This window comes from Centruroides vittatus, unplaced genomic scaffold, assembly GCF_030686945.1.
Source record: "Centruroides vittatus isolate TY-2023 unplaced genomic scaffold, ASM3068694v2 contig_216, whole genome shotgun sequence".
In the NCBI taxonomy this organism is placed as follows: Eukaryota; Metazoa; Arthropoda; class Arachnida; order Scorpiones; family Buthidae; genus Centruroides; species Centruroides vittatus.
The window spans coordinates 401457-426678 of NW_027121347.1; the positions used below are offsets into that span (position 1 = coordinate 401457).

The 25222-nt window shown below is 38.7% G+C and overlaps 2 protein-coding genes across 2 annotated transcripts in view; one reads left to right on the top strand and one right to left on the bottom strand.

Annotated features, from left to right (window-relative positions):
* Window positions 1-631: 631 nt before the first annotated feature.
* On the top strand, window positions 632-13911 carry LOC136970775 (sodium- and chloride-dependent betaine transporter-like). Its single transcript, XM_067265230.1, has 12 exons — window positions 632-1573; window positions 4237-4371; window positions 4431-4806; window positions 4889-5156; window positions 5219-5322; window positions 11641-11765; window positions 11829-11941; window positions 12111-12251; window positions 12321-12420; window positions 12496-12596; window positions 12663-12836; window positions 13213-13911. Exons 1-12 carry the CDS (start codon window positions 919-921, stop codon window positions 13414-13416), a joined length of 2496 nt encoding a protein of 831 aa, XP_067121331.1. The 5' UTR covers window positions 632-918; the 3' UTR covers window positions 13417-13911.
* Window positions 13912-13951: 40 nt separating this feature from the next.
* LOC136970777 (uncharacterized) overlaps window positions 13952-25222 on the bottom strand; it is a 31249-nt gene continuing 19978 nt past the window's right edge. Inside the window, exons 3-13 of the mRNA XM_067265233.1 lie at window positions 24112-24223; window positions 22428-22521; window positions 22297-22351; window positions 21898-22038; window positions 21619-21779; window positions 20766-20864; window positions 20538-20683; window positions 14539-14698; window positions 14361-14473; window positions 14198-14282; window positions 13952-14121 (exon numbers count right to left, since the gene is read on the bottom strand). Coding sequence (XP_067121334.1) covers window positions 14065-14121; window positions 14198-14282; window positions 14361-14473; window positions 14539-14698; window positions 20538-20683; window positions 20766-20864; window positions 21619-21779; window positions 21898-22038; window positions 22297-22351; window positions 22428-22521; window positions 24112-24223 — 1223 coding nt within the window. The 3' untranslated portion in view covers window positions 13952-14064. The remainder of the gene's footprint in view (window positions 14122-14197; window positions 14283-14360; window positions 14474-14538; window positions 14699-20537; window positions 20684-20765; window positions 20865-21618; window positions 21780-21897; window positions 22039-22296; window positions 22352-22427; window positions 22522-24111; window positions 24224-25222) is intronic.

Below are 25222 nucleotides of genomic sequence, written 5' to 3' on the forward strand. Positions count from 1 at the left end.
AGTATCGTAATAATTAATTAGACGATAAATAATTCTTGAGAGGAAATGTAATTTTAGTAGTGCGCTCTTTTAAAATAATTTACAGGAAATTACTTTCTCTCATTGACTGGTGCATTAAACAAGGAGAGAAAACTATGTGGCGTTAAATGACGTAATAATAGTCATACGTGTTTGTGTCCATTATATTAATACATTTATCTAATAAACACGTGAAATAATGCATTTGCTTATCTGTTGTATTACTAAAAATTGCTCTTAATTTCTGGTAAACACCAAAATGGCGGTCGAAAATTTTTTTATATTTTACATTTAAATTTAAATTTAAACAATAATAATCTGCTTTTATTTTGTTTTTGAAAATTTTACTAATTAAAAAGAGCGCTATAAAATTTAAAATTCGAATTTATTAATTTCTTGTACCAACAGATGGCGACGTGGTAAATTTCGATTTCGCCATCTGTCGGTCAAATCTGGTATTTTCTTTACGGAAGCGGAAGAGTGCCGCCGTCTTTCATTCGTTTCGCGGGCCAAAAAAGGTATTAATCATTTTTAAAAATAAAAAAGTTTTTATTAATGAATTAATAATTTACTTTAAATAAAAATTTGAAACGACGTGGCGCCATCTGTCGGAAGTTTCCGACAATAATAATAGACGAGACGGGGATAGATCATTGGGCGTCAAGTTCGAATAAGTTGAGAAATTTGTTAAGAATGGAGCGAATTCCCGCGAGAAAAGTTCACTTCCGGTTTCTTCGTCTGCCGTAGCGCACACGTGGGTTGCCATGACGACACGAACGTCGAGTTAATCTCGCGGGTTCTCGCGAGCGAGACGATAGTCGACCGGGAGTGCTGGAGCGGAGTGGATTTCGCAATCGCTGGCATTTCTTGGCTTTCTACAACGCTACGAACGGGCAGAAAATGGAAGAGGACACGAGGAAATGTCGACTGACCTGCACCCCACCGACTGGTTTCGTCGTTGCACAACCACGTGACCCGAAGAAACTGAAGACTTACCTGGAAAATTGCAGAAGCTTTGGCAATCTCACATTGCCCAATGCATCGAGCAAGGGGGCCCTCCTGTCCAACAGCAATCAGCAGCAGGGAGGCAGGAGCCCAGAAGCCAAACCCTCCAAGCCCGCCTTCACCGACATCTTCGAGGGCCCGCTCTCTCCCAGGCCCACCTTCGCTCTGGAGTATCCAGAAGATGCTCCCCGGACGCCCCTGTCGGAGGAGAGATATGCCAGGGTCCCACTGCCCGAGGATGTCTTTGCCACCGTTCACTCCGCTCCCTTCCGGGGGGTGTCTCCTTACGGACGGGACCTCTCCCTCCTGCGACTGACGTCCCGCCGGATGTCCAAGTCCCTGCCGGAGCTGAGGGAGAGCCGCCTCGTCCCCGCCGGCCCGCCTCTCAGGGACGACGAGGAGGACGCCTCCGAGGACGGCTACGTCTACGAGCCCCGGTCCGGATCCAGATGGAGAGTCAAGGTGGATTTTGTTCTCTGCGTGGCGTGCCAGACCCTGGGACTGAACAGCATCTGGAGATTTCCTTACTATTGTTACAAGAACGGAGGAGGCGAGTATGATTTGCTCTTGTTAATACGATCAGTGAATTAATTAATTAGTGTGTTAATTGCTTCCAAATAATTACATTTGTTTTACGCGTGCTTACGTGAGACCAGATGGGTTATTTTCGTAGCGCATTCGGTATTTTTTAGAGAAGTCGAGAATGTTAACGGGAAGAATGTATGCGTGCAATCCGACTATTTCTGCAAACTCACTGTTGCCTCATACGTTAGTTAATGGAGTAACATTCCGATATCGCTCGACACAAATCCATATTTTGAATACCTGTGTGATGCATTTTGTAACGTTACTCCCCTCCCTGCGTTAGAATTATTCCGAGCGTGACCGTTCTGCATATTTAAGTCGGTTTAACGACTGCCCGTTGGATTCAAATAAAGCATTTAATGTCTTAAATCGGAATAGAGCATTTAACGACTCTTGTCATAGCAGTCTTTGCTTTATGTGAATTTTTTTATTCTTTATGCAAGTTTAAATAATAGTGTAGTAGTTAGAGGAGTGAGTTTTAGTCGTGTTGTGACATTCTTTAAAGGTATTCGTGCCTGTATTCTGCAATAATTAGCCATTTTATGTGGCGTCTCGCTTAGTCGGGAAAGTTGCCGACACACATTCTGACTACGATTCCAAAATTTAACAGTTTTTTTTGCCCCAAACTGGCATTGAAATTAATTTGTCAGACATTTTGGCTTCCTCATTAATTTTACACCATTTAAATCATTTAATTTACAAGCTGCGTGCATCGTCTCTGCTAAGACAATCGTTTTTAATGTGGCAATTGCTCTTCCTGTCGTACACACACACAAACCAAAGTTGCATCTCTTTAATTAATAGCCTTGTTAATCTTAACAGACTAATTCCTAGGCTTTTAATTGCGTTGCGTCACTCGTCTTCACTGTTACTATCGCTCGTGTCATTCGTAAAGCTTGTAAAAATCGTAAAAGTAAACAGATAAAGCTACATACGAAGAAAAAAATATATATAGGAAATCTTTTAGCAAGTGGAAAGTAAACAATAACGTGCGTTTATCTCTGAGAGTTATTTTTCGACGAGGCCGCGACCTTTTGTCTTATCTGCTCTAATCTGCGGTAATTTATGGTTTTATCTGTCGTTCGACGTGCCTTTACGGACTTAACAGGTGTGCATAAGCCAAGACATTTGATAAAGTTTGTCGATTTAATTGCCAAAGTACTCGAATATTCGGCTCTAGATTTGGGGCATTTTGTCTTTGCCCGTCGAGTACGACTTCATGCCGGTCGTGACCTACCTAATACACAATTTGCTGCACAATGATCTTTAAATTGCCAAATGCGGTTCTACATTCAACACGTGAAAGTAAATTTCAAATGAAAAGTTAAAGCGAGCGGATTTAGTGCATAATTAGCATGTAATTCTGCCAGGCTAATGCTCCCATTTTAAAGTACGGCATTGTTTAAACACAATCAGGTTAATACAAAAAGCATTTATGTATTAACGAGGCACAATACCGCCCGTAAATAGTTCCTAGTACTACCCATTGACGTCGACGGCGGCCGACACCTCCGAAGCGAATGAATGGGGGACGACACATCAATTGATACAGATTGCCACTCTCCAATAAATTACGTACTAAACGGCGCGTTCGGCGTAACGGATAATACTCTGCGTGCCGATCCCAGAAACCTCTCCGACAACCGTGGGCGGTCGTTTAACACTATCAGCCATGTTACGTAATAGATCACTTCCCATCATTGTATGTTCTTAATTTTACATCCTGTAGTCAACAATTTGTGTCACCGACTGTGAATAGGAAGCGTTTAAGCATTTAGTCACATTTGGTTTTTGATGCGTTTCCAGTAATTTGAATTGTGAATGAAAGGAAATGCGCCGTTTTACGAGGCTTTTTTTTATATTGTTAGAAGAGCATAATAAATTTCATTGTTTCGATCTATAAAAAAAAGCAGCTATTAAATGCAATAAAAATTTGTAGTGTGTGAAATTTAACTCTCTTCCTGTTATACTTTCCCGTGTTTAATTTTTAAAATATTCTTTAAATTATAAGGAGAGATCAAAAAGTAACTTGTGGGAATATTTTTACAGCTAGAAAACGTGAAATAAGTCCAAAGACGTTATGTTTCTTGGCTGCTTTTTCACGTTTCTCTTGTGGCAGCACCAGTTTTAGCGTATCGTGTTTGTAAAATTTTGTTTCCTAGTTTTGTCCAGCCGGGCGTGGCCGAAACGGATGAAATCCAAATAAGTCGAGTTTGGACACCGTAGCACCGCTGGGCCAACTTGTGTTGTTTTGACACGAGTGGAGCCATAATGAGAGGATGAATGGCGTTGCGAGTGGTTCGACATTTGCAGCATATTGTCAAAGTTTCTGTTGCTAACAGAATGATGTGAATTTGTTGGATTGTTAGCGTAGGTTGCGGTATTCTCGGCAGTGTTGGTTGGAAAAAGGTTGGGCGGGAGAATACCGTATGTGTATGGGGCTTTCTTTGCAGACCGTGTGACTCCAAATATCTTTGGTGTTTGGGATGAGTAGTGTTTCCACACTCCAAGACAAATGGCTTTGTGCACATTTTGCCTAGCTATTAAATTTGAAACACAAAATTCTTGTATTTTACTTCCAGTCGGAAATAGAAATTTGTAAGATATAAAATATTTTATTTACCACAGGTTCGTTTGTCCTCGCCTACCTGATCTTGTTAGTGTTGTGCGGCGTGCCAATGCTATGCATGGAGCTGTCCGTAGGACAGATTATGCAGACGGGACCGATTGCAGCTATGGGGCAACTGTGTCCTCTGATGAAAGGTAAGTAAATGATTTACATCTGAATATTTGTTTGAATTTAAATGCAAAACTTGTTACAGGAATAGGATTTTCCAGTATTGTCGCTTCATTTCTACTGGCCGCATATTATAGCATTCTAGTTAGCTGGGCATTGTTTTATTTGTTCAATTCCTTTTATTCTCTTCCCCGTTGGCTTACGTGCGGTCACACGTGGAACACAGAGTCCTGCTGGAACGAATTTATAACTTTTTCTTCCGCGGAGATGCGAGGTTGGGTTTCTTCTTCTGCCTCGAATGACATTGACGGCACGCCTAGTAGTTTGGGCATAATTCCCGACGTTAGTAACGTCACGGGTATGAATATCGCTTTTGTTAATGCTACCGTAGTGCCTAAACGCATTCCGGTTACTTCCGCAAGCTTCGTCAACTACACGTTATCGTCTCAAGAATTTTTGGAGTGAGTATTTTGAATTAATGATTCTGGACAATTGTCGGGACTAGAGTCATCGGTAGTAATTGCAGAATCGAACTCTTTGCAGCCAAAAGTTATTGGAAGTGAGCGACAGAATAGAAAATCTCGGAGAGTTGCGATTTGAACTGATGGCCGCCGTGCTATTCACGTGGGTCCTGGTCTACTTTGCGCTACGTAAGGCCACCCTCTTCAAAGGGAGGACGGTCTATGTGTTGGCCGTGATGTCTCACGTCGTCCTGCTGTCACTGTTTCTGAGGGTCCTCTTCCTGGAAGGAGCCGGCAAGGGCCTCTACTATCTGTTCAAACCAAACTGGGAACAACTGGGCAATGCTAAGGTAAGGTTTACCGCTCGGAATAAATGAATAACATAAAGCTTCACACGAGTCTTTTTTTATAGGTATGGTTGTACGCACTCGCACAAATCATACACTCTCTAGGGATCATCATCGGATCCAGTATAGCGGTCGGTTCATGTAATAAAAAGCAGAACAATGCATTCAGGTAAGACCAAAGTTAAATTCATGAAATATCTCGTCGGGAATGCATACACATTATTTATGAATTGAGTAATTTATTTTGATATAAGAAAGCCACAATCACAACACACAAACATATGAGTAGTGTTTGCAAAATACACAAAAACTCGATAAGCGCGTTTACACTTGTAACGTGACAGTTTTAGTGCAGAACTGCCGAGAGACGAAAGTCCCGTATGGATCTTTCTCTCCTTTCCCCTACATGAAGAGAAAACGATTATTTGTCATCACTCATCACAAAATAATCCGGGATTTTCACCCTGCAGTATGCCATTAAGAACTGAAAATGCCGCTCTAAGCTAGCAGAAATTAGTTTTTTGAAGATTAAAAAGAATTTATTTCTAGCGTAGGTGTATCAAGAGAAGATTGCGAGTCTGTCTGAACACAAAATATACGCGCAGATTTATTTGCATGCAACATAATAACTTATTGTAGCGGGCTCTATATTTAGGTTTAAATTTTACATTTTTAAAAGTCAGAATATTCTTTTATTTGGGGCATGTATTTTTCAATTTATTCAAGCTGATCTATTAGAACAGCACCCGTATACAAGTATAAAAAGGGCAGATGTCGTCATTGCACGACACACAGTAATCTTTCATTTGGTTTTTATTTCGTACATATTCTGACTAATTATTTCATTTATTTGCTTTGTCATTCTGTAAATATAAAGCCGTATATTTTATAAAACATAATTATTATTTTTATGCTAAATGCAGTAACGCCTCGAACTTTGAATTTAATATGTTCTGGAAGTCCATTCAAATTCCGTTCAAAGTTAAGAGTAGTTTGAAGTGCAAAGTATCACTGTATGTTACATATAGTATACACAAAGTTAAAAATATGTAAACGAGTAACCATTTTCCTAGCTTGTGTGTGGAATGTGGAGCATCTAAAAGTAAAACTTTTAACCAATACGGAAAAAAGCAAAGTTCTTGCTTTTAAGGAAGACTGTTATTCCGCAATACAAATTGCAGACAAATGAAACTGCCGTTAGTGCATCTAAATTGACCATTGGTCAATTTGCGGCACGTTGCCCTTGTCCGTTACACGAGCACAAAGAAAACTGCACCCGCCCTATGATGGTAGTGTAAGGAGAAGTATCCATTCTGGCACGTGACGTGGAAGAAAATTATTTTGAGCAATAAGGAAACGCTCGGTCTCGACGGGTCCGACAGTCGGGCGTATTATTAGCACGTTTTCCACAAAGATAAACAGGGGGTTTATAAAGCAAGGAGACAGCAATCCGGCGATGCTTTGGGCCAGAACAGAAAAATATTTTTGTCATATGTCAAGCGTGGAACAAATGCCGTAGCTTACCAAAAGACGTTGAAGAATTATTTGCTACTCTATGCAGGAACAGGCTATTTTTTCTTGACAGGATAATGCACCGGTGCGTGTGGCTAAGAGCAGTTCTCGAATAACAGAGTGCCAATAATTGATTGGCTCACTCATTTCCCCAATCGTAATCTTGTAGAAAACATACAGGGTATGCTAACTTGTGCCATTTATGGAAATGGCAAAAGTACATCGACGCGTCGGTCATACTCGAGAAATTAGTCTACTTGTTATGTTGGATAATGTTCTCACTCACGAAATGACGACGTCGTACCATTCAGAAACGCTAGATGTCGTCGCCCCGATATATAAGATACGTCAAAGTGCCGACATTCGGAGAAGGCTCATTTAGCAAACAATGGTTTTCACGCACGTGCAAACTTGGCACACATTTACGAATGTTTGAATCAGTATGTGTAAATTTCCTATGGCAGTGTAAGAATCGTTTCTGCATTACATTCTTTAATTAATAAGAGAAATTTTCAATATATTTTAACCTTGGAATTGTATGCCCACTGCGCTAGTAATGAGAAATTTGTGTCTTTGTCTTAATGCCACTCGACTGGCATACGACACTTAGACTAGATATAATAGAAATCTTTGAGATTCTTAAGTAGTTTTGTAGTGTATATTCCAGTTTTAGTATAGACTCTGTGTACGTTTTTCATTTCTCTGTAGAAAGTCTCTACTGTTAGAGTGTAAGATTATTAAAACTTTAAACGCCAACTTAGAAATGAGGAAAATGGTCAAACAAAGCAATGCGATTAATGTTTGCAATGCTTGATGCCTCTAAATGGCTTTTGCTTTGACTTTGCTTATAGATTAAAAAATAAATCCACAGAATATCTCTGAAATGTCATAGGACTCCAGTATTTGATTCCGAAACGTGCGAGAGCCGAAGCCAGACTGCAAAATAATCCGAAAACGTTTCTTGCCTGTTTAAAATGTTTTCAACTGCCTTATTTTAGCCATATTTTTTGTTAAAACTCTAAGTGAGAATGTTGTAGTGTCACCAAATTATTAGGAAATGACATTTCACAGAAATGGACAATGCTAGTAACAAAATAAGTTAGAGGACCAAGTTGCACGTGTATACCTATGCCGCCGAGGACAAACTGCAGTACGAAGTCTCTCTTAGCCGTCGAATGTCTCGACAAATGCAACACGTAATCGCAAGGCATACCTCCATACTGTTTCTCTAGTATTTTATCTGCATTTGCCATACAGTGATACCGTCTTCGTTTGTGTAGCTTTCCAAGAGTCTTCGTTGACACGATCCTCTTTGAGGAACTATCTGATGAGCGGATTGTTTGCACATTCCTATGCCCGAGTTTTTATCTGTAAGAGTGGTGTCACATCAGCTATGTTTTGAGTATGAGTACTGTTCGTATGCAAGTTCATAATAGGTCGAAACTTCTATGTACGATAAAAAGTACACTCTCTCATATGCAAAACGTAACTGATGTGACACCACTCTTATAGATATAAACTTGGGCGATATAAAATGTGCAGCTAGTTCCTCAAAGAGTATCGTCCTCGGAAAACTAAACACAGAGTATTTAAAGATGTACGGCTGTCGGGCAACTATGGACAAAATTCTAGAGAAGCAGCAGGGAAAGTGCCCTACGATTTCTTACCGTCCCACTTTTGACCACACGGACCATTTCTCGAGACATTCAATGCCCAAGAGAGGACAGTCGTACCGCAGGAGTAGGTATGCACGCATAACTCCATCTTCTATTTGCACCGTCCGTTTTTGTGATGTGTCATTTACAACTGATTTGATGCCGTATGACTCTCTCATAGCTAGAGATGGGAGTTTTACTGCTAGATGTGTCGTACTAGGACTATGGACAACCAGAACTATGGAAACGAGATATTGGTATGGTGAAGTTACTATCTTTAAAGTTATTTGGGTAACTTAGTACTTACCTTATACCCATACATTTTTATTCAAGACAAAACGACATAAATGAGTTGTGTTTCCATAATTTGTGCTTGCTATTTAACGCACGATCGATAATTAGATCGTTCTTAAGAAAAGAATTGCATTATCATTCCATTGTGTCATAATTAGCTATCGCATTTCGTCGTTAACACTCTGTTTTAAACATCGTTTGCGATTATCTGACTTGCAAAGTGTATTCCGAACGCATAAACAGATCCATTTGGTTAATTAAGTTGATAGGTTTTAATTTTTTCCTACGCTAAAATAATAAAATGGAATATTAAATGGCATTCCGACGATTGCTTTGTCACTGCAGATAAGAAATATATAAATATTGCGTAACTGACAATGCGTCGTAAAAACTTTTACATGCAAAATATTAATTTATGCTTCTGTATTTGTTATTAATGTGATACTTTATGATACTTAGAAAGTAAATTATTGGTTGATTGTAATGATAAGTGTATTTGAATGAAATTAATTTGTCAGGGAAATAATTTTTAACTCATCATTACTGCAAATTTTCCTATTGAGAAACGGAACAACGTCCAATGTTTCCAGATGCCGACGATGCGCAAATTCGGTTTCTTGCTAGTATCGATCGCTAATTGCCGAAGAATTATCATTTGGGGCACTTTCTTTGCTTGTTGCACATGCCAGTTTAATGCGGAGTGCATTTTTTTTATGCAGAAATGAACCGAAGAATGGCGCTTGACTATAGATATTGAACATTTTGTTTGTTTAGTTGGAATTTTGCATTTTAGTTTGCAAACGTTGCAGAGTGTTGAGAGTTTTTCCCGTTTGTTCCCTGTATAATTACTGTATAAATGTATGTAAAATGTTACTAAAAGATTATAACGAGTGCAGTTACTTAAATTTGTTGCGTGCCTCCTCCGAGGACTTTAAGACCCTGCCGCTGCCGAAATGCGAGAGAAATCCGTTACACAATTCCGAATATTTTGTTTGAGACGTGCATAAAATATAAAAACGTCGACTAGCGTAATGTAAAACTCGACGTAATTCGACACCAAGACCCGGTAGATAGTCTTCTTTAATATTTGAAAAAAAAAAGAAATCCATTTGCATTGAATTTTATGTGTGAAAATTTAGTTTAGTAAATGCCCTCGGCTCTATCGTCTAGAATTTAGGGCGATAAAAAAATTTAGATAAGTCTCGTCAAATTTTTCCACGGGTATAGGTTAACGTCCGGGACGTCGATTTGCAAACGTTGCATTATTCACGACGACACTCCAAAAAATTACTACGGTGTTAAGAATTAGTCGAGAGGTCAAAATCAATAATGCCAAAAAGACCCGTTGTCCTTGCAATGCCGAAAACGCCCGTATAACTTATACAAATAAAGTAATTTGCATAAGAAAAACAAAAAACAATAGATAATCACAATATTAAAATAACTTTTCTAATCCCACAATTTAGAAAGGATTAATTTTTATATTTCGTAAGTGTAGATTCCTGTCAAAGAATCGTACCATACAAAATTTGTATAAATACCAAACGATCGACACAAGCTTTTTTTTAAATTTTACTTTTGACACCGAAAGTACTCGAGCTCCCGTTCGTAAAATGCTTGGCAGTTTTGGTCGCCGGTTCTTTACGGAACCGACCGTCAACTACTTACCGTATTTTACGGACTATAAGATGCACCTTTTTCTTCGAAAAATTGCCTCCAAAATTCGGGTGCATCTTATAGTCCGTAAAATACGGTAAATATTGAAACCTTGCTTTTTTGTTTAACTTTCTTCGGTTATTAATTAAAGAATCTATTAGGAGAGAGGAGAAAATGTTCTAATAGAGGGTGAATGTGCCGAGATCAATTCGTACAGATTTAAATTCAACTGTTAGATCGAAAAGTATTTGATAGACTACAGAACAAAAACATCACAATAGTGTTTTGTCTAATTCCCCGAAAATGTCGGTATCAGAATTATTGGAATGTTGCAAACTGATTTCGCACGCGTATTGAGAAAATTAGCTTTAGTGTAAGAAAACTTGCAAAAGTCGCCAGAAACTTCGGAGAATGTTTCACGGTCGTCGAAACAAAATTCAAACCTTTCTTTGCAGGATGTGGCGAGAGAGCAAAAACGTCCCGAAGCTATGTTTAAATAGTAAAATTGTGAAATGGACCGAAGAGTTACAAAGTATGGACCGCTCCAGATTGGGACGCAAAACAAAATTTAGCAGTAAAACCCGGATCGCACAAGTCGTACGGCCAAGTACTGGTGTATTGTGATGGATGATGAAACGTATTGTTTTGCCAATTCTAAACGTCTTACCGGTTGGGATTTCTACACCTCTTCTAGTCACCAAGATGCTTGAAGCATATAAGATGAATAAGGCTAAGTTCTGTAAGAAGTTTGTGGTGTGCCATGCTGTCTGTTGTGGTTTGAAGAGTGGACCATTTCTCTACTGGGATAATAAATGCAAATATTTACATAAGAATGCCTTAAAAATGCCATCTTTGTTTATTTTTTTAAGGTACACATCAATAAGCCACTGTTCTGGCCAGACTTTGCAACTTGTCGTCGTTCTAACACCGCGTTCCGAAAGAACGCAATCCGCCAAATGTGCCAGAACTCCAACCGATCAAATGGCATCGCTCGATCCTTAAAGGAATTTTTTAAAATGGGAAAAGTTCTTCAAAAGGAAGGAAGTTTTGAGATAAATGTATTTGAGTATCAGATTAACCAATGAGCTCGCGTGTAAGCTTAGATCGACATTTGTTGTGAAGTCTGTTCGACAGGGTACGGTGTTACTTAAAGAGATTGTGAACCATTTGTAATTACAATAGTAATATGCCATCTTAAAATAAATAAGGTTAATTTTGTTTCTCCTGTTGGGTTTTTATTTGTGGGAAATTTTCGGTGACCCTATTTTGGTGTGTTGGACAGTCTCTTAGGGTCTTAAAAATAGTCGTAAAATTACCACTACAAACCAAATCCAATTTATTAAATGTTAAATTTGTAATTGCTTCTGTAGGGATACTTGGATCCTGGCATTTTTTACGGTGGTCACGGTTCTCATTATAGCGTGCATCGCCTTTGGGAGCATTGGGCACCTCTCTGCGAGAACCGGAAGGCCGATAGACTCCATCCTGCATAAAGGTAAAAGATAAATATTAGAAATTTGAGGCAAAATTGCCAATGTCTGACACCGATCTGTTGCAGATCCTGGCCTGGCATTCGTCATATACTCCGTTGCAGTGGGGACCACTCCTGTGCCGTCGCTGTGGGGTGTGTTCTTTTTTATCATGTTTTTCTGGCTAGGAATGGAGTATCAGGTGAGCGGTCTTGCACTCTGTCTTTCAAAGCGATTTTCTGTCGTTAAATTAAAACCATTTTTTTTATCGCTTCTTGTTGGAAAGTACGGTGAGTGTGCACGATTAGCAAGGCGTAACGTTTTTTTCTTCCAATAACTGCAAACGATTCATTTCTGTATGTCTCTTGCAGATAAAACTGGTGGCTGTTGTGGTGACGTCTCTAGAAGAATCGTACAGTCACTTCATCAAACAGAAATTTCAAGGACATTCCTTGTTCCTCTTTGTAATATGTGTCTTCTGCTTTTTCTCTAGCATTTTTTACGTGACGCAGGTAATATATTTTCCGATTGGAAATTTTTTAGCACCGGACTGTCGGAAAGTAACGTGTGTTTCATTACAGGCCGGAATATATTTCTTTCAAGTGATAGACCATTATGTGGGAGTGCTGGCGGTTGTCATACTAGCCGTTTTTGAATCCGTCGCGCTCAGCTGGATTTACGGTAAGTATCAAAACAATTCATTTAGAACCTTATGTTAAAATAACTAATTATGTTTAATGCGATTTAATCATCAAGGGACCAAAAAACTAAGTTCCGACATCACGGAAGCTTTGGGGATGAAGGTGTCCGTCTACTTTCAGATCTGTTGGGCTTTTCTCTCGCCACTGGTGCTGCTGGTAGGAGATTTTTTAATTAAAAATAATGATTGTCATCAAAAATTTGACGATGGGCTTCTATTGCAGGCTGTGGTAATTTTTAGTATTGCAACGATGCACAAGCTGGCAGACGATTCCGGTTACGCCTATGCCAGAGTGGGTAAGGCCGTGGGATGGTGCAGTTTTTCCCTGACTCTCTGCTGGATACTGATCATAGGACTGAATACTTTCCGCAAAACGCCAAAAGTACACTTCATAGAGGTGAGATTTATTTAATTTTTGTATGTTTGCATACAAGGGTTGTTAGGCTTCTGTCCAGAGTTTTGGTTATAGCAATGAAATTCTGTGTGTTACGTAGTCTTGGTTTATTTCTCTAGGTACTCTCCCCATTGTTTTGGCAATGTACAATGCTGTGCATGCAAAATAGAAGTCTTTTGGCTGGGAAATTCTGGATCTCACAATGCAATTATCAACTGTTTGGGAATAGGAGATTCACCCTGTGGCTCTTCCACCAGCCAAAAAACTTTTGGTAACAATGCTATGCCACAGAGTAAAATGATGAGAGTACCTACAGAGATAAAACCTTTACCCAGTCTCAATTTATGTTTGTTCCATTACCAGCCATCTGTTTTTGCAGAGGATTCGAGCAGCCGTGGAACCAAAGAAGCATCCTGAACCACTTCACCTGTGGGATCCGAAACCCATAATAGTCATGAATGGTACGCTTTTCATGAAGGAAGAAGAAGAGGAGTACGACGACGACGAGAAAGAACTTCCCCAAATTTCCGAAAGGGCCGTACCTTTTCTGGAGTCAAAAAATGCGAGGGAGACTGCAATCTGATGAGAACCTGGCAGCTAAATAATACTCATAGTTTTTAGGCCATACGTTGCACTATTTATGTTAGAAACACAAAACTGGTAGGATGTAAAACATACGTCAGTTTTATTTTGTAACGTTTTTTTTCCCCGAGCGCATCACACCCGTCGTTCGAGAAACTTCGGTGGGCGAGGCCTTTCGGCCATCGGTCGAATTGTCCCAATGCCGGTTGTGATATAATTGAGAAATGTAATTGTTGCACATCAAAGATTGAGGTTCTCCACTGTGATAAACCTGTCGTGGAACAAAATCGTCCATGTTAAAGAAACGTTTGGGATCAAAATATTCGATGTACATATATCAGAGTTCTATTTTTCTACTCCGATCGCATCACGGAAACTGTAAACTTACTTCGTTAGAGCCAAAGAACCTTTTACTGTCGCGTTAGCACAGTACATGTAATCTCATTTTCCAGTATGTTGTATAGAAACAAATAAAATTGTAGTTCTTTTATATTTACTTCAACCTAGTCTTTTGTTATGAAAGTATAACGCCAAACTGTAAAAACTTATAGGAATTTTTATGTCTCTCGGATCAAACTATACATCATTTGGCTGCCATAACAATATATATATATATAATCATAGTTTTTAATATGAGTACATTTGGATTTCATGCCAGATCGTGATCGGCCACACTCTGCATCAGGTATTCTTGGTAGAGATGTTGCTGGAATGTATTTTAATGTTTAACACACTACACGAAATGGGATCGGTAACTAAAGAATCACAGACAATCCTCTTACCTTTTTCACCTTCACATAGTTTTGTATGTAATCCTTAGTTTCGATTAGGGTCCTCTTTTGTTTTCTGGTGAGGGTGGGCTTCAGTCTTGATTTCAAACACAAGGCATAAATTAGTATTTTATTAAAAGGTTACTTTACCACTTGGCTATTTTTTTTAACTTACCTGAAATACCACTTTGCCAGGATCAGAAACAGGACAGAAGTTATGGAGACTGCAATCAGGAACGAAACGTAGTAGTCGGAAGGAAGTCTCTTCCACAGCGCGCCCACGTTCGGCTGCAACAACAACTAGAAATTAATACTAGAAAATTCGGAGACGTTCCCGGAGAATGGTTGCTTACCGTGTACGACCGAAGGATTTCAGACAGGTTCTCGCCCAAGACGTACCTCGAAACATTACCGGCGAGGAAATTCAGGACAAACAGAAGCGGCAGAACGACGCCCAGCATGGCAAGCAGTATTCCTTTTCCGCTGGCACGAAAATTCTCCCGTTTCGACTGTCTGAAAATACACTATAATAAGTAAAAATCTAATTGTGAAATTGTAAATGTTTGTCTGCAAGACTATTTGGAAATGTTCAATTCGATCGTGCAGAAGTGTGAATGTCAATTTGGTGTGTGGAATGTAAGAGGAGAAAGAAGTAAATTGAATGAATTAATAAGGGAAATGACTGAAAATAAGCTGGATGCAAGTGAGACGGGAGTGAAAGACAAGAAGGGTATGGACGGGGATGTGAATGTGAACAGGAACGTGTCGATCTGGTCTGTCAGAGAGACAGAGCAAGCAAACAAGTTTTAATTAATGCATACGTGCAACGAAGGAGTACGAGCAAGTGAATTAAAGAACAACGCGGGCGTGCTTCAAAATAAAAATACAGAGAATGATTATTTTCCTTTCTGGCATCTGCAATGACGAGTTTTGGAAAAAGTTGTGGAGTGTGCGACTCTAACTGGAAATGCGGGTATGAAGAGAGATATCCGAAAGAGTGCTGGTGTATGTGGTAATCACTGGGTGAATGATATGGAGAGCAATTCATTGAGTCTTGTGTGGAAAGATATCTGTTATTATCCAACAGCTTTTTATCACACAAGATTAGTACACATGGGAAAATTGTACGAAAAGTCAGAGAAGCATAATAAATTTTGCTCCGTAATGACAATAGAGAGTAAATTGAGAAGTACAATGGAGAGTATACAATACAAGAGAAGCCAACCATGGTTCAAATGATTACTCATGGTAGGGAGAGTGCACCTGAAGATCATAGAGGAAAAAGAGTGGCTCTGCAGTGAGTGAAAATAGAGTGTCCGACGACTGGAAAAGCTAAATTTCCAATCTTGTGTGGTAGAAGCAGCAGCAAGAGAGATACGTGGTGGAATAGTGCAAGCAATAATTGAGCAAGCAGTGAAAGAGAAAAAAGGTTGCAAATGCGGGCCAACTGAAAGGCAGTGTGAGGATGAATACAGAGTGAAGAAGCGAGAGGCTGCATGAATGATTAACAGGACTTTTCATGGCATAAGCTTGCTGATCATACCTGGAAAAGTATTTGTGCAAGTTGAGAAGTTGGACATTCCATATTTGTTTTCAGTCAATGTGCATTCATTAATGAAAGTGAAGGGGTATGTGGATCAGATCTTCACACCGAGAAATGTTTTAATGTTTAAAAAAGTGTTTGCGGTGTTTGTTGATCTAGGAAAAGTAGAACAAATAGGGAGAAATACGGCAGATATTATGTGATAACAAAATAAGAAGTTACTTAGAGGTGTGAGACTGATGTATGAAAACGGCAGAGCATGTGTATGTCGATGGCAAAGTGTCTGAGTAATTTGAAATCAAGAGGGAGTAAGACAAAGATGTGTTATGTCCTTGTGTGTTTAATGCTTTTCAAAGATGTGTATGTGAGGAGATCTAGTGCCTGACTGTGGAATGAGAATTGGAAATAAATGAGACTCATTCATTTCCAATTTTCACTGACACTATGCTATCAGGAGACACAGCATGTCTTATCTTGAAGAGGCACTTGAAGATGTGCTGCAAGTGAAAGTGAGTAAAAGTATGGTGATTGTTTTATTATGTGTCTTATTCTATTTTAACAGTCTTATATTTGTAGGGTGGCTACAAGTGTTATAAAAGTTAATTCACATAGTAAACTTGTCAAATTATACTTTGAACTGCCACCGTCTATCCGAGGATTACAAAAGCAGACTGGAGACAATAAAATGCCTTTATTTAAAACTGTCTCCAGTTTGTCTTTATTATCCTCGGATAAACAGTGGCAATTTGAAGCATAATTTGACAAGTTTGTCATTTTAATATGTGAATTAACTTTTATATGGTGATTGTGTTTGAATGTAAAGGTGAACTAATGGAATGTGTGATTGACGAGTGTGAAGAGTGAAAGTAAGAGTGTAGGAGGTAGGTGCAACAAGTAAAATTGTGAGATAAAAGGATGTCCAGAGGCAATGGTCATGTACAGGTGTGTTGTGGTGTCTGTGCTCGTGTATGGCAGCAAAACTTAGGTATTCAAAAGAGTTACAGGAATTGCATTACTGCATGCGAGATGAGGTATTTGAGAGCAGTGTGTGGCATAACGAGGAGAGACTTTATGAGAAATGAACAAGTACTGAAGGAATGTGGTTTAAAAGGTGAGTAAATCAGCTCTATAGATTATATATAAAAAGGAGGGAAACTGTAGTAGGGGAAGGACAAGAATGTCTCGGTCGAAACAAGATGAGGAGTATCTGAAAGAACGTAAGGTATTGAGTCGGAGAAAGATTACGAGGAAGTGTGCTAGAAGAGACAAGAGTGTATATGAGACAAAAGAGGCGTCTGGACAGAAAGTTGTGGAAAAAGTTGCCAAATAAATGATCTGTAAGAGTGTAATCTCTTGTTTGCAGCTTACACTTTTTAGATCACAGGCACAAAGATACACATGTTATGTATGTGTTTCAAACAGGATTATGACAATGCTAAATAAGGAATGTTTGATAATTTCAATGAGAACATTACTCCTTACATATTCCTATTTGAAAAAGAAAACTTGGGCTTAAAGTTATCAAACATATAGTTGTGCGCACCAATGCCTTGGATGCTGAAACAGTCTTATAGAATAAATTGGTGTTAATTAGAATAAGAATTTTAAAATAATTAAATACCCAATGTACTAAACAGAAAAGTAGAACAACCATTAAACTGCTTTGCCTTTTTTTTTGGGAGAGTTAAAGATCAAAAGGCCCGAAATCTTTGGATCCTATACTTAATTTGTTTGGTGATGGAAGTCATGTTACAGGCTTATAAACAAAACTCAGCATTGTGATTAACTCTTTCTGTACATTGGTTAATTAGTTTCCTTTCTATTGGACCAATTGCCAAAATTTACATAAATGTTGACTGTTTTACCTAGAATCTCTTGATTTTATACCAAATTTTTAATTTGAATTTTGTTCTAATATGGGAATTTCAATTGTATCTGCTGTTCCATATCATTCTAATCCACCGAGACGCATTCTAAGCCACGGACAGTTAGTGTTTATTAAAGCATCGACTATAAACAGTCGTTCGTGTGCTTACAATACAACTAAATCATTTAAACTGCATCAAGACACTAGAGTAGACAGAATTTTGTACAGAATATTTGTTTCTTGCACGTGCATTCTGTAAGGAGTGCAGAAGAGATTCTATTCTCTTAATATTCACAGAGCAAAAAGGTTAAATCTTGAATTCACTATCCAAAAAACATTAAAATATATTATTCTATGCTAATTTTTACTATTTTTCGTACAAATTACGCATAATAAATTGGTGGTTAACTGGCAAAACTGATAGTGCAATGTTTCAAATGACAAGACCCAAATTTCATCAAGCTATAATGTGGCTAATTACTTACGAGGGAAACCTTCCAACCCACACGTGAAATAAATAACATTTCGAGAACAATCCCGTATCTGGCTCCTCTAACAAGTGCCAAAAATAGCCACGAGAAAAACAGCATTCGTATGCGGGTGTATGCGGCCGCATTCCCGGCTACCTGCGGTGATGTGGTAATGCTTGCAATTTCTTTTTATCTCTGTAGTATCTGTGGTTCGAAACCCAATTTACAAATGAAACTTTCCTAACATTTTTTGAAGTATCATTGTATTCTGGTGGTTGGTTGGTTGGTTTTCTATCAATTATCACTTTGCCAACAGGGACGCTTGTTGGGTAGTGCAAGCTACTTCTACTTCTGCGTGTCAGAAATTTTGAGGCCATTTTTGGGACTTGTCGAGGTGTGTCTGGCTCCTCCATCTCCTTTCTTGGAAACAAATATGCCTGATAGCTATTGAGATGTCATTTACTTCATGTATGAATTGAAAGGTTTCTCTTGTTAGTGTCTTACTAATTAATCAATCGTAGTTACCAATATATTTATATTTTGTAATAGTTAAACCGATGTCGCACGTAGATGCAATACTTGTGTTTAAAAAATCTTATTCGTTTCTTTTAAAACAAGCATTTAATTTTTAATTAGGGATTAAGGTTGCCAAGTATTCCCTGTTTTTATTTTGTTTTCGTCTTAATTATGAGAAATAAACTAAATTGTTAAACAATAGAGCAAAATAAGATCTTAGTTTGGATAACCTATGATTTTTGTCAACTGCAAATAGTCGGCGACAATCGTCCGACAATTCAATTGACAGGTAACGGAGCGCGAACAACTCGGAGCAGATTTGAAATTAAGAACAGAGCGGGAACGACTAAAATTCGTTCGTTACAAACAGAATAAAGCCATGGTTTAAGTATTTCAACCAGTTAATAAAAAGAAGCTGCATTATGTACGCTCCACTTTTAGGTCCATCTCGAAAAGAGTTAACGCACAAAAATAATGTTTACTTAAAAACGTTGCCGCATTCCTCTCGAGGCGGCTTTATATGCTAAAAAGCTACAGCTCGTATTAATTAAAAATATGCGTAATAATATCCTCCTTCTAGAGTATTGTGCATCTATATTTTAACAAGGTTTAGTGTAATAAATGCGCGAGATAATAACTGTATCCGGATGTCGTCGACATTTACTTTTTAATATTGAAAGGATTAAACGCAAAAGAGCTTTATTGACAAGAACATGTATGCTGCTAGATATATGCTTGGCTACTAACGTTTCAAGTATAAATAAATTTCTATCTTGCAATATTGTATCATAATGTGATGAAAAGCAACATCCTATGCATATTGTGTTGGCAAAAGAGTGACATTTAACTGGATCAATTTATAAAAATGTGTGACAAGCACTATCAAATGCCCTATTGTAGCCCTACCGAAATTAAATTAGCCGAGTACGGGAACCTAATTGATGTATTTATACTCTCCCAATCGCAGTTTTCATATAGCGCGATAACAAATTTATAAAATAACATTACGAAGGAGAGGTTCGGAAAGTTATGATTTGGATATCGCTAAAAGATCTAATTACAGCAAACTGAAAAAAAGGAAAAGAAGAGAGGGTCAAGTTTCAGTTTTTTTTTGAAGATTTTTATTTTATTAATATTACTAGAAAAAGAAATATTTTCTAGAGTTTGGGAAGAAAAAGATACTTTAATTAATAGACATTCATCGCCTTAACATTACTTATCATCTTTTAGAAGTTTTGTGGATGCTGAAGGATACGAGTGTATTTCTTATAAGTGACTTTGACATCTTTAGTTTTATTTAACCACATTGAATATATTCCAGAAACACCAAGCTTACAATTACACCGAGGCGATACTTAACTCGGAATTTGGGATATCCGATCAACTTTAACAACACAAAAAGCATGTTAATCCCTTGATTTTATATAAAAATTTTTGTGATATTTTTTTCTATTATAATTCGGCTATTCTAAAATAAATATCCCATTCCGGCATACAAATTTCAATTACTTTTGATGTCGCCGTAATATCTTAACCGAGACGTCGGCCCATTAACCGAAGACGGTTGGACCTTTGGCCGAAAAAACTTAAATGAAAGCTTTGGCCATCTAATGTTAAAATAGCCAATTATTCTAATTCGTGCGTGATGCTGTGTCAAGTTTATTGAATTTTTACATTGCAATATAAAGTGTACGTTTGACTTTATCTCGTTTAAATAGACAGTTTATTCTGTTATTTCGAATGACAATCCGTAAAAGAAGGGGCTATGTAGAAATTCCCCAATTTTTTCTTTCAAGTAAAGGGTAGTGTCAATTATATTGTGAATAATCATTTAATCTTTCATGTTTAAAATATTCTTCATTTATGTACAGTCCGACAGACAAATATTTACAAGTAACATTTTTCTGAAAGTATTTACAAATCTAGGATTAATAAAGATTTCGGGACAATACGCACTCGTCACGAAAAATGGAATCGTATATTGCGGAGGCGATGCGTTCACAGTCGTATTCGAGGGAGTTTAGGGTGTTCTGTATTGTCAAATTGATGGTCCTGTCGATCTCTTTACACACCTCTTCTATTCTGTTTACGCATCTGCTTGGCTAATTTAAATACAAAAAAACGTGTAGGTTTAATTACCGAGTTGTGCGAGTTATTTTAATTTGTATTATGGCGGACACTTACGTTGTTCGAATGAGGCACGTAGATGGTTGGCAAATCGAAACCGCACTTGTTTAAACCGGGACGTTTACAAAGTTCTTGAACGATCTGCATTAACACTTTCTGAAAATAAATATTTACATTAATATTTTATTTTTTCTACACACAGGATAATTCCAAAAGTATTGTTAATTTTAAAGGTGTATCCTACAGCTCAAAAGTATAAGAAGTCTCGGCGAAGACATGGCCAACCTAGTCACCATGGAAACACCGTTAAGGCTTTGCTTTAATGCTTGATTGCTTGCTGTTCTCTCTTTTGGTTGTATATTCTTTGGAATTAAGCACAAATTTGCTATGGAGAATTTATCGTACAGGAACACTTCTTCCGACGGAAAAAGTGTTCCTGTATGATAAGTTCTCCATAGCAAATTTGTGCTTAATTCCAAAGAACACGCATTTGTTAAAGCTATTAATTTGCAAAGGAGATGTAAGGCAATGTGATGAATCATATGACTGGAAACAACACATGTGCTTGAACTTGTTTGAATCAATTGAATGGATAAACTATAAGCAAACTATAATTTATGTTAGTGTCATTGTTTCCGAATCATGCACTAGTGTCGTGCAGCAAATAATGCTTTCACATTTACATAATTAACTGATATGCATTCCATCATCACACCCAAAATTTTATTACAGGAATGTAAATCATAACATGGCATTTATATATTTATTTTGTTCATTACCAGAACATTTTGTTATTCTGAATCATAGAATATGCCTTTAAAGTTTCTAATGGGGATTTTGAATCGTCCTATAATTTGAATTGAGTGTTTTATTCAAGTAGTCGTACAAGAATGTTGCAAAATTATCATACCTGACGATCACTTTCGTGTCCGGCTTCGTCCGCCTTACTTAAATACATTCTGATGCGATCGCTGTGTTTTGCGTTCAGTTTCTCGACAAGATTCAGGGTCCTTTTGCATAGTGCCTGTCCAATCGGATCGAAGAAAACAAAAATTAAATCGGCCACCTCGCCTGCAAGATAATATTTATGCTGTAATTCTGCTTTTTAATGACAATTTTGATTCAGTTATATCCCTTTTATAATTTCCTAATTTAACAAAATTATCGATTGATGCACATAATTGATTACCTAAAAATAAAATGGCTTGATTGACGTCGAATGGATACTTCATGTCGCCATCCACCAGACCCGGAGTGTCGACGAACGTCACCAGACTGAACTTTTTCTGTTTTGAGGTCGATATCTCGGTCGTCAGATAGTCCGTCAGACCTGCCAAGGGGACAAAAATTACTTTCGGTTACCGACATCTCCCAAAAGATTGGAATTGACAGCAACTGCAGATTCTGCTCTTGAAGAGATCTGTCTGGTGGAACAGCCCTTCACTGGGCAGCTGGCCTCTGACGACAGCTAGCAACCCGATGATGGACTATACCGCCAAGACACTGCAACTTCGTCGGTCTTCTTCCAAAGACGAGAGTAAGGCTACTCTTTAAAGAGATGAACGAAAACAAATGTCTCTAAAATTACCTTTAATCTTTTGCAGTGGAGTAAAATACGGATAGAGATGCAATGTGGCATTTCCCTATTTAAAAATAAAACAGTGAATTATTCGTAATGTATTTTTAACGATCGGAAACTATTTCCGAAACGAAACGTACCGTGAGCGATTCCCTTTTCTTTCCGCTGGTGACAATGGTGAATCCCTGAGTTTCGATGGCCACGCCAGTTTTCTGAATGTGTTCTTCTATGTACCTGGAAGAAACAAGAGGATGAGTTGACCGTACAAGCAAAATACCCCTCGAAATCCATGTGCCTGTACAGTTTGTTAATCAAAATGTGCTAAAATTTCTATCATAAACTAATAATTACTTTACATATATGCTTGCTTGGCTGTCATAAGGAAATTATATATGACTTTTTTTAATAAACAAAATTATCAACCGAATTATTAATCATCACATATACAGTCACAATTTGTAAATAATGATACTGACACACGATATCTTCAATCATATAAGATCTGTACACTAAATTAATTATATTTGTTTAATTATTTACTTATTAAAACATCCAGTTTTCTTTAAAATAAGGGCAGAGGATATCTATGTTATTTGAAGCACTACGTAACATTATAGAGTCTGGTACATAATAAAAAAAATTATCTACGGAAGTGAGTAATTAGAAATGACAGATAAAGACTTTCATATTTATAAACCAATTAATTACTGTTGCAGTTTCTACTGCAGGAATATCAAATATAAGCTTCAGATTGTCTTCGTTTATTGTATTTGTTAGCACCCTAGAGCATAATGTTTAAATATTTACAACTTTTGATCCGATCCAGCTCTCCCGGAAGCAGAAATTAGTCCGAAAAAATAAAGATTTACATCCCAAAAATTGGTCGGCAAAGTTCGGAAGCGCTCGGATCACAGATATTTAAAGATTTCGCTCCAATAGAGCGTCGACAAAACAGAGAAAATAGAAAGAAATAGCATAGAGAGAAAACACGAGGCATCCGAAGATTAGCAAACAACCCTCCGATATCTAAGCTCAGTTCGAACGGCTCGCGTCAAGATAAGCGATTAATCATCAAAACAAATGGAATATCTTAAAGTTAAACTAGGAGAGATAAGGCCCTTATCCACGAGAACGACACAGATGCGGACAGCCAAATGTTGCTCTTCGGTCAGATACAACCATTTAATTTAATAACATGCAAATTTCTAAAAGCAAAAACATAATAAATTATCGCAAGAATCCCGTAAATTCGTAACATAAGGGGATTAAGCTTATTTTAACAATCAATTATCTTATCCCGGATTCAAAAGTAATTTCCAAAGTACATTTAAAAACGATTAGCGCACAGAATTATCTGCTTAAAAATGAGATATCCCATCTCTTCGAGGGATCATACAAGCTTACAAAGAGCAATAATAATACAAACTTTCTGTGCATTAACTACTGGCGTAATGTCAGTCTGTTAAAGAACTATTATAAAATTAATTACTGCAGAAGCCATGCTTCTCTAGGAAACACTTAAGAGCAACTTAAGGAAATTTATATTCTAACTAGAGCATAATTTAAAGACTAAGACAGACGAACCACGATTACAACCGCCAGCACGAGCCAACACTCCGAGACAAGTTCTCGACGACGGGCCATCCGCTTCTCGCGCAATTTAAAGTAAAGACTACCTATCGTTAATCCGAAGCAAATCTCTCCCTTCGGAAGCACGCCGCACGCCTCTGCCGAAACACCGGAGCGGGAGAGGAGGACGAGAATCGCCAGAAGGAACAAAAGGAGTACCCCAACGCGGGCAACGGTAAAAAAACGGACACTTACCAGTTGACGAAGGTGCTCTTGCCGGCCGAATGGTTTCCTATCAGGAGGACGGTGACCTTCTTCCTGGGCGCCAGGAGCCGGATCCCCAGCGAGGAGGCGATCTTGACCAGACCTGCAAAAGGGACGGTGGGTTTAACGTCGGGGAAGAAGGTTGCCGGCGGGACCCGTCCGCACCTCGACAGCCGCGCTTGCCCACGTGCGCGTGGCGCGCGTTGGTGCGCGTGTGTGTGACACGCGATGCCCCTCCTCCTCTAATATCGGCAGGAAGAAGGGAGGGAGGGTGGCCGACGACGGCAGAGACTCGCTGCCTTTGCTTCCTGTTCTGTGTCCTCCACTTCCCTGATAACGGCAGTAGACGTCCTTATCTACAAATTACAACTTGCTGCTTAATAGGAAAGGAAACGGGGCACGACTCCGCCACCGCCACCCCCTCGTACGCCCGACATTTTTACTACGTCCCTCCCGCCTCAGCGGAAAAATACTCGCCATCGACTCCGCAGCTTAAGTCTCGTCCACCGGCCAAAAATCCAATAAAAATTTATATTTAAAAAAATAATATTAAGGGAAAAAAACGAGGGGGAGCTTCTCCCGCGATCAATTCCGTCGGCAGCAGCCGCAACGTCGACGTTCCGCCATCTACCGTCGCCGAACGAAACTACGGCCGGCAGACGAGAAGATGGGAAATTTTCTCCGTCCCGGTCGAAATTCCACGCGCCCGGAACGTGCGGAAACGTCGTCTTCACTCTCCCCGGGCATTAATAATTATTAATTCGCTCGCTCGACCCTCGTCCTACCTGTTGAGCGCCCGTGACGTACTTCCGGCCTGCCGCCCGGAACCTTCTCGCTTTCGTTTTTTTTTTTTCGTTATTAATTTATTTTTTAAAAATAATTTCCTCGCTCGAAATCGGTTTCCACGCGGAAAAATCGATTACAATAATCAAAATGGCGGCCGCGGGAGTAATAACACAAGCGCCGGCCGGCCGACGTTGGCTGGGAAAGGCGAATTAAATATAAATCAAGCCGCTGGCAGGTATTGGCTGCGGGGCGGGCGATTAAATCCAATTAATCGCGGGCGACGGAGAAAGAGGGGCAATTAAATCCGAATAATCGA